Source organism: Pterocles gutturalis, unplaced genomic scaffold (genome assembly GCF_000699245.1).
Source record: "Pterocles gutturalis isolate BGI_N339 unplaced genomic scaffold, ASM69924v1 scaffold14014, whole genome shotgun sequence".
NCBI classification, from domain to species: domain Eukaryota; kingdom Metazoa; phylum Chordata; class Aves; order Pterocliformes; family Pteroclidae; genus Pterocles; species Pterocles gutturalis.
The window spans coordinates 10,773-20,212 of NW_010130897.1; the positions used below are offsets into that span (position 1 = coordinate 10,773).

General features: G+C 50.3%; 1 protein-coding gene across 1 annotated transcript; it reads left to right on the top strand.

Annotated features, from left to right (window-relative positions):
* Nucleotides 1–1,262: 1,262 nt before the first annotated feature.
* ENDOD1 (endonuclease domain containing 1) lies at nucleotides 1,263–9,213 on the top strand. The gene is made up of 3 exons (XM_010080404.1): nucleotides 1,263–1,279; nucleotides 1,913–2,360; nucleotides 8,080–9,213. The coding sequence occupies exons 1-3, from the start codon at nucleotides 1,263–1,265 to the stop codon at nucleotides 9,211–9,213; spliced, it is 1,599 nt and encodes a 532-aa protein (XP_010078706.1).
* The last annotated feature ends 227 nt before the right edge of the window (nucleotides 9,214–9,440 follow it).

The window sequence follows — 9,440 nt, forward strand, 5'->3', positions numbered from 1 at the left end:
AAATAGGCAGGCAGACCCCAGCCTCACAGCCTGAAAGGAATGAGCTGCTCAGAGTTCCAAAAAGCAGGTAAGAAGCCCTTGAGGCTCAGCAGACAGCTTGGGGCTGTACATCTGATGAGGCAGAGGTGCTGCTTTGAGGCAGGAGGTTGATGTGCAGGTCCAGGGCGGAGGCAGGATGCTTCCTGGCGGACGTCATCGGTCTGCTCAGCATGCTGGTTGCTCTTATGGCCATCATGAGACACTTCATGCTGCCTTTTTGTTGGATTGGGACCCTGCCTATCCTGGGGTAATGCGTGTCAGTCTTGGAGTGAGGTGTTTAAAGGCATCGCCTGGCCTAGGTTTGCCTAGGGAGCAGGGCTCACCGTGCTTGTGAAAATATTTTCTTCTGCTGCCCAGGTAATTACAAGCCTGGGATCAGAAAAACATCTAATAGCTGAGGTTTAGCTTCAGTTCTTCATTTACTAGGAGCCTTTTTACATCCAAAAAATTGAAATGTTAAGCCTGTCTTTTGGAGCTGTTGTCTTCAGGTTAGGCTGTGTCTGTGCTTTCATTTCCATCATCTTTCCTGAACGTGACTAACTCTTTCTGTCAGGGCTGGGTGACCAGGCATCTGCCTGGACCCAGACCAAGCCCACTTACTACATTTCCTGTTGTTCCCCAGCCTGCCCAGCCCACCTCTGTCTCCCCCAGCTGAGAACACCATGCCAAGAGATGCTGACATATTTCCTTGCCTTGATTCTTCTAGAAGTCATCCCCAAGTAGAGGAATGATAGTCTCAGAGTCCAGTCTATTTTTAGCGCTTTTATAGGCTCCTTCTCTGACCTTGGGAAGGCACTTTAACCACTCACTGTCCCATTTCATCATTTGCAATATAGACTGCTCCTACCTCCTCTGCAAAGCACTTGCAGGTTAGTAGTACCTGGAGTTTTTTTTGCTTTGAGATGACATTATAAAAGGGACCTGTGCCTTACTGGCACCCAGGATTTTTTAAGTTGTTGGCAACACAGCTGATCATATGTAACTTCTTGGGTGGGAAAATGCACATTTTCTTGACTCTGTAGTCTCCTTTCCATCTCCACTATTCTGAAAACAATTTTCCTGGTCACTGAAGGCACACAGCCTTTTATCCAGCAGTAGCCGAGGTATCACTGGGCGGATGGTCCCTCTGCTGATCATAAACTCAGAGGAGCAGTTTCATTCCCTTTAGGTAGGTGGTTGGGTTTTTTTGGACAGTCCTATAGGTTTGGTCAAAAAATTCAGAGATGGGTGTTGATAAGGGGTATGTGATCCAAGGGTCTTCATCCTTGTGCTTCATGTTAATCTCTTCTGAGGGAGGGTCTGCCAAGGTGAGGTGATACTGGAGGGTTTTGGATGCCCCATACAGCTCCAAGAGACATGGGAGGACAATGCTTTTCCCAGGTACCTTAACAGCATGTGGTTGGCAACAATAGTGATGACAGACACCCCAAAAAGGGGCAAAGTGGGCTCCCAGCAGTTCCGATATCCTGCACCTCTGTTCTTCCTCTCCCTCTCCTTTGGCCAGGCTTGCAGCTAGAGAGGACAGCTAACGCCTCCTTTGGGGCTGTGAACCTGACTTTGCAGCATCCCCCCTGGCAGCCCCAGGAAGATTTCTGGCTGCGTCAGCCAAAAATTCCTGCCGGGGACTCTGCTGCAATGCAGCACACCACACCCCCACCGGCACCGAGCTCCAGCCTTGGCAGCTGGTGCTGCTGGGCTCGAGCCCTGCATCACCACGGGCATCCCTCCTCCTCCTCCTGGCCAGCCCCGATGATTCCAGGTTGCTCGGCATTATCTCCGGCGGGCAGTTGGCTTCCACAGCGTGTGTCAGCGCAGCCGGGCACACATTCGGTTTCACAAGGCGCTGCCGGCAGAAAGCGCTGGCTCCCTGAAGGGATCGGCTGTGGTTTCACATTTCATTTCCCTCTCACGCTACACCCGAATTCCAGACGCTTTCTGGCTTTGCTGCTGCATGGACTCAGAGCACAGGTCCTTTGCCGTACCCAGCGCAGGCAGACGGGGCTCCCCTCAGCGCCAGGGAGTGGACCATGAAGACATCAATTGTGTTTTTGCTTTGCATCTCAGTTTTCCCAGGCTTTTCCCAGGGCAGAGTTGTCAGAGAGGATGAAGCTGGTTTTGCTGAGTGTAACGTGTTTTTCCCTGGACAAGTCCCACCAGAAGGATTTACGGAGCCGTTCCATGTGAAAATCTGTCAGCAGTACAACAAAGAGCCCCGCTTTGCAACTCTCTACAGCACTAAGGACAAAATCCCTCTTTATTCAGCTTTTAAGTATACAAAGCCAGCCCAAAACGAGGAGGAGAACTGGCTGGTCGAACCACAGGTAAATCAGCTTTTCCTTCACTGTAAAGCAAATATTTCTGGAAAACATTTCCTCTGGGGTGAAGCTGGGGCTAGGATTTTGCAAAGGAGGCAGGAGCTCTGCTTTTTGAACTTCTTTTAATATTAATTTGACACAAGCAGAAGTTATTTTTGTGCTTGGAACTGAGCAAACAAATAGTTCCTTGTCCCATGGGGCTGATAATGAAAGCTGGGAAGCTGCTGTGTGTGATGTGCAGTGCCAGGGGAGAGGAAAATCATCTTTGACAGCAGCTGATGGGTCTGTCCTGCCTGGGCAGCTATCGCGGGCAGGGAGCAGTGTTGGTGGGTAGCAGGGTTAAACATCACAGCGTCAAGCTGGAGTTTGTTCTGTTGCCAGCGTGATCACAGTGTTGATAGGAGCTGTACAGCTTCACTGCACAGGGATAAAACATGCATTTGCGGTTCACCAAGTTGACGCTGCAGCTTTTTTGTTGTGTCCCTGTGTTGCAGACTCTGGTAGGGAAATGAGTTGCCGTGTCCTGGCACGTGCAGGCTTCAGCTGGGTCAGAAGTGTGCGGGATAAAATGAATTTTGACAGAGCCTCGGTGGTTTTTGTCTCCCCTGACACTTGGCATGTTTAAGCAACTCCTTCAGGCAGTTGAATTTAAAGGAAATCCTTAAAGAATTGCTGGTGGCTTAAGAGAACAAGTATGCTTTACCTCTCTCTTTTTTTTTTTTTTGGTCATATTTCAGTTTTTTCAGCAGTGATCGTGGGGAATTTTGTAGCAAACATCAAGCTACCCCCATTATTGAACTCAGAAAAGCTTGTCAGCGTGCAAGGGTACTTCATCGGGGCAGGAATATCTGCAGTATCGGAGCAGTGTGTCAGGAGCGGGGCCCTGGGGTGCTGGGTGCTGGATGTGGCCAGAATCAAAGCTCACCCCTGTCCCAAGAGAGTGGCTGCCATGTTCATTTTTCTCGTGCGGGGTGACAAGATACAAAGGCCATGAGGTAACAGGCAGTGAAGACAGGAGATCCTACATCCCTATCTTCACCTTGGACTGTCTCCCTGCTCTCTGGGCTGGGTTTTGAGTTGCAGGAGTTCCCAAGAGCCTTTTGATCTGCTCTCCTTCCACTTCATGGGTGGCTGTGGGAGGTGTCTGCTTGCCCTTTTAAAAGAGGGAAGCTTTTTGCAGGCTGCAGTTATGGAGCTGAGGAAGGGTGATGATTTTTTAAAGCACAAAGAGAACCTAAGGGAGTGAGCATCTGCTGTCAGTGCCATGGAGGCAGTGAGGCAAAGCAGTAGAGATGAGATCCTTTCGCATTTGCCTCGGCTGCTGATGCCCTTCATCACCTCTAGCTGCCATATCTCCTCCTGCTCCTCATGCTCTGACTCACCAGATCTGCCCAGGCATGCCTGAAAGCCATTCCTGCCATGGAACAGCAGGCAGCCCCTTTGGTTCCCCAGCACCCCCTCCAGCTGGCTCCCCTGCCCTCCTTGCTCTGTCCCTCACCTTGTCATCATCCCTGCCAGCACTCCCAAACCCCAAACCTTGTGTCTCCTGCCTCCAAACCGTACCGCAGCCCCAGAAGTAATTGGCCAGGTGCTACCTTTAGCTGCTCTGGCTTCTTCAGAGCATCCCTGTGGGTTGCTGTGGGTCCATTCTGAGTGTACACTAATGGGTCCCCTTCACCCCTTGCTGAAATGCAGGTGTCTCAGAGGTGGGACCTAGTAGCTCTGCAGTTCACTGGAGGAACCTCAGTCTGAGACAGAAAACTGCTAGAAAAAGAAGTGTCTGAAGAATCTGCAAGGAGAAGAAATCAGGACTATGAAAAATTCCTATAACTCAAGAGATAAGCATGTACACCCCTCTCAGACACCACCGCCCCACATCTGGGAGGAGAAAATGTGGAAGAGATTTCACACCAGTTATGTGTGTTCTTATCAAGGCTAGGTCAGGTGGTTAGGAAACGTCAGATGGCTGCTGAAGGGAACCCTTGGCAATAGCTGCTTTGCGGCATAGCCCCATGAGGTTATGTTGCCTATTTTCTGGGTAATTCCCTTGCCAAGACAGGGATAGCCAGGTATGAGCAGGCTCAGCTGCACAGTGCCACGTGCTTACGCTTGTGTGCATGCACATGGAGAGGCAGAGACACAGCAAGCAGAAGGAAATCACTATAAAAATGCTCTCTGGGCTCTGGTGAGGGCCTTGGGGCTGTCACATGCTTTTTTCTGGGTAATGATGTAAGTGGTGAGGGCATCGTCTCACTCCCTGCATGCCTACCTCCTCAGGAATGTCTGCCTGAGAAACAAATGCCAAATGTGGCACAGAGGCAGTAATTGGGTGAGAAGCGTGAGGAATGTCAGTGCCACCCACTGCCAATCGGCAGCTGGAAACAGTGAATTCATGCAGCAATTAGTGAAAAATTAGAGAGCAGGCAGGGTAAGCTGATGAGCAGGGTACTGATGGGACTTCCCCAGGCTCAGGTCTGAAAACCTGCTCTGCCACAGATCTCCTAGGGGCTGAGAGCAAGTCACTTAGGTGGCTTTCACCTTGTTTTGGTTGTCTGAAAACCTATGGTTTTGACGCCTTCTGTAGCTTAGAGAGAGCTGGAAAAATCTGGAGTTGCTTTTTCTGTCCTAATGTATGCGAAGCTGGATGAACCACCCTGTGTTTTCATTTGGTTGATGACTGCCAGCAGCCAGATGACAAGTGTGGGATCTGTATCACCCAACTATAGCTACCTCTGAGCAGCTCTTGCCATCTCTCTTGGTAGACAGTCAAGAGAAACAGGTACTTCTGGAGTCACGTGAATGTCCTACAACAGAAACCTTGGCATAACATTCACTGTGCCTCCTGCCTGAGAAACAAGTCCCACACTAAGGTTGGATGAAATATTGCCACTGCAATCAAAGGCATAAACATGCCTGTGGCAAGAGCGAGGGGAGTGGGATGCTGAAGTTCACCTGGGATCCTAAGTATGAGTGTGGGGAAGGTGGGAGGTAACAGTGTCCTACCCTGTTAAATGACCAAACTTGATGGAAGCTGTTTGCCCTAATAACTGTGTGTTGCCAAACTTTTAATCCCTCTCTGCCTCTGCCCCTTCTGTGAAACTGCAACCCCCACTTTATGAAACACATCAATATTGTTAGGTGCTCACGTCCATACAGGTGTTCAGATGCATAATTTGTATTTAAATCCCCATCCTATGAATGAGGTGTTTACCTGTCTGCTTGGATCTTGCCCTGAGCTATTCCAGGTTTTTCGGACAGGTGGCTTCATGGCTGACACCATGAATGCAGATATGCTTTGGTGGTGACACAAACCGAAAGCTTTTTGAAGCAGTGGGGAAAGGTAGCTTGCAACGCAGATTAGATGCAGTGCTGGAGACAGCTTGCCTTTGGGGCTGAGCTGGAGGAGGCATGAAAACCTCAGTTACGCAGGTTATTACAAATTATAATATGGGTTATTATAAGCATAACTCAGTGATGTCAGAGCCTTACGCATGGACAGCACACTGCTGCATTTTTATCATGTTATTTTTTAATTGCACCTAAACAATCCCAATGGTATGTGCAAAAGCCTGCTGCCGAACAGGTAACCGGAGACATATTTTCTTGATAGGCACCTCAGGGTTTGCATGCATCAGCTCACAAACAGAGAAAATTAAGTTCATACCTTCTGCTGCCAGGAGGCAGAGCTGACCCATCTCAGGTCTACGTGTCCTTGTGGTGTGGCACCTCAGCCCCCCTCCACCATTTCCCTTTGTTTGTTGAGAAGGTGGTAGGGTCCTGAAGCAGGAAAAGGGCTGCAACACTGCCAGGGGAGCAAGGAATGATGAGCATCTCTGCAAGGGTGCCAGGCTCAAAAGGGCCATAGCATGGGAGCCTCACACCCCTGCCTGCTCCCCCCTCGCCTGTACTGTGAGATTAAATACACGGGGTGCATCCCTTGTCCCATGGCACAGCACTGTCATCTCATCAGAACAGGGAGAAGGGGTTGGAAGGGCAGGAAGGGACGGTGATTTTGTGGAATGCAAAATGTCTGGCCTTGTCAGGCAGCTACAGTCTGTGAGTTTGGGGTGTCTGAGCCAGAGGTACAGAATAAGGCAGAAGAAGCGCAGAATAACTCTTCTTTTTAAAGTGGTGTATTTGCAAAAAGCTATGACTTGTGCATCAGCACATAGGACTTGCTGTGATCCTTCCAGTGCTGAAACAATAAGCATCAGATGCATTAAAACGAAGTGCAAGAAACCTCCTAGCAGGAGCTGGGGGTAATGCAGCCCTCTGCAATGGCCAGCGTTGGCACGGTGACCAGCCTTGGTGCAGAGGGAGCCTGGACTGCAGAGGCTTGGCTGGCTGATGCGGGAGGCCAGCCAGAGCTCAGCCCTATGGCGAGGGTGATGGATAGCTGCTGACAGTTGCTGGTGCTGGCCCTTTCAGCCTGGCTCTCAGCAAAAGCTGTTGCAGAGCTGCAAGGAGGTGATGCAGCGCTAAGGGGATGTAAACTCTGGGTGGGGTTGCAGGGACGTCAGTGGACGTGTGTCCAAGTGCACTGCAGGATGGCCAAGGGCTGAGGAAGGATGACTGGGGAGTGATTCAAGGTAGAAAATGAACCGTCTGCTATAGGTGTCTCCAAAGCACATATTATAAGGTGCAGTAAACAGTCTATAGGCCAGGAGCCAAGACAGCAGGTTTAATTGGGCCAGCACAGTACCGGGAGCTGAGGGCTACAGCCCCTGAGAGTCTAGAGGAGGCAGCGACTGCCAGAGACTGGCTGCCACCCCGGAGTTTCTGCCCGTGTGCTCACCCTCTAATATGGGGAAGAAAATGGCAATCTAGCACACCCCCCCCTGGGGTGGCTGCAGGCAGTGTCAATAGGGGTGACTAAAGAGCAGACAGAGCTGTGGCCACCTGAGAAAGACCAGTGCATGCCCTGGGTTCCAGTGCTCCTGCTCCCACTGCTGGTTACCTCCCTGCGCACAGCTCCATGCACGGCTCTGGGCTGAATTCCTACTGCAGCAATTGCCCCCTCCGGCTCCACAGCGCAGACAGACACGACTAGGTGGCACAGATTCCATCAAGGACCTGTGGGGATGGTGTCCTCGCCCATGTTACACTGGGATCTGTGTGGTCATTAAGGATGAGGTTCAGACTATTAATGACATGAGGTTCAGACTACTAATGACAAGCCCTAAGAGAGCCCTAGGAGCTCATTGCCGTGTCCGTGTTCAAGGCAGGGAAGTCCAGGTCACCTCCCATGGTGCTCTGGCTTCTTACATGTTTTTTTCCTTCGTGGCTTGGATTTGATAGTTCAGAGGGACTGAACTAAGGTGCCATGGTACATGCTTAAATGAACTAGAGGTACAACCACCATAGGAGGTGAGAATATGGCCCTAAATCAAGCCATCTATTGGTCTTAAAAATCTCTTTTAGAAAGAAAACCACAAGTTAGCAGCTTGACACAGGATGGCCAGTGAGCTTCTGGAAGCTGTGTTGTGCTACGGACCAGACTGGAGAGTTGCAAGCATCTTTTTCAGACTGATGTGTTTGGCAGGGCAGCTATGTAGAACATACACTCCTCTGAAGTGCTGCAAGGAAAATAAGGAGGGAGTGGAAGATGTGCAAGGCACAGTGTGTAAAAGCAGTCATAACGGAAAATATACTTCAAGGTCCATTTTATGTGTTGCTTTCTAGGAAGGCAAATTGCATCCAGTAACTCTTCTCTCTACTATTTCAGATAGATGATCCAGAAAATGACCTGCATGAGATGGTGCTTGAAGCCGATATCATTGGCACTGTGGCCAACCTCGGTGCAAATCAAGCCCTGACCTCAGACTACGTGGACTCTGGTTACGAGAGAGGGCTGCTCAATCCCAGCTTGCTCAATGAGGAGGATTTCCAGGTGGCCACTTACACGCTCACGAACGCCGTCCCTCTGAGCCCTTCTCTGAGCAAAATCTGGCACAGAGACGTCGGGAGGGTAGTGGAGCAAGCTCTGGTCCCTCACTGCTCCAAGAAGGATCATCTGTATCTCCTTGCAGGTGCAATTCCTTCCAGTGTCCGAGTTAAAGGCAAAGTGTCGGTGCCAGAGACCCTCTGGCTGGCAGCCTGCTGTGATGCTCCCGAGGGATGGTCCCTGGGAATAGTGAAAAAAGTGAATGATGAAAACAGCTTGGTGGACCTCACGGTGGGAGAGCTGGAGAAGCAGCTTCTAGCAGGCGTTCACTTGTTCAAGGGAAACTGTGGAGAAGACAAGCAAAGCCAGGAGAAATCAGAGGCAATACTGCAAGCTGTCAGTCACATCCGCTCTGGAGAGCAAGTAGGAACAAGTGACAACCAGGAGGACAAAGACAGCGGCTTGGTGAGAAAAGTGGCTGGCATCATTGCTACCCCTTTCATCAAAATTCTGGAACTCCTCATCTACGTGTTTGTGGAGCTGGTGAAATTTGTGTTTTATTTTCTGTGGCTTGTAATCAAGAAGGTTGGCAGTACAGTTCTGGATGGAGTCTACAGCCTGTGGAATGGGGTGGTGTCCTACCTCAAAGCCATCAGCATGGTGCTCATCAGCATCCCCTATGATGTGGCGAGGGTCATCGTCAACATCTTGCTGGGCTTCCTGCAAATTGTTCAAGATGTGGCATCCATCACCTACAGGATTCTGTGCATCCCTGTGGGGTTTTTCCTTCACCTCGCTGCCTTCCCTTACCACTCCATCTGTGCCATTCCCGCTGTCCTCAAAGACATGGCCACTGGGATCGGGGGCACCTTCTCGCTGGTCATCGATGCCACAGCTGCGCTTCTGCATGGCTTTTATTACCTGGCTGGTCACATAATCAAACGGTTTGTCCCTAAAGGCTCCTCTGATGACTGATAGGGATGGAAACCAAGGCTGCAAGGACACAGAGTGAAGGAGGAGTAGGGCAATGCTTTAAGACATGTGGCCAAAAGCTGTCAATTTTGTTCTGGTATTTATTGTAGTGACATTAATAATAATGAACCGACTGGGGAGTAACAGGGAGGGATGAGGTAATGTCGCCGGGGGATGCCACCATTGTAACTCAAGTTCTGTCTGTTGTAAAGTGTTCAGGTTTTATCAGT

Excerpts from the sequence above, each read along its gene's own strand:
- ENDOD1 (XM_010080404.1), top strand. Across the intron at positions 2,361-8,079 it reads ACTGGCTGGTCGAACCACAG|ATAGATGATCCAGAAAATGA; the intron begins GTAAATCAGCTT and ends CTACTATTTCAG.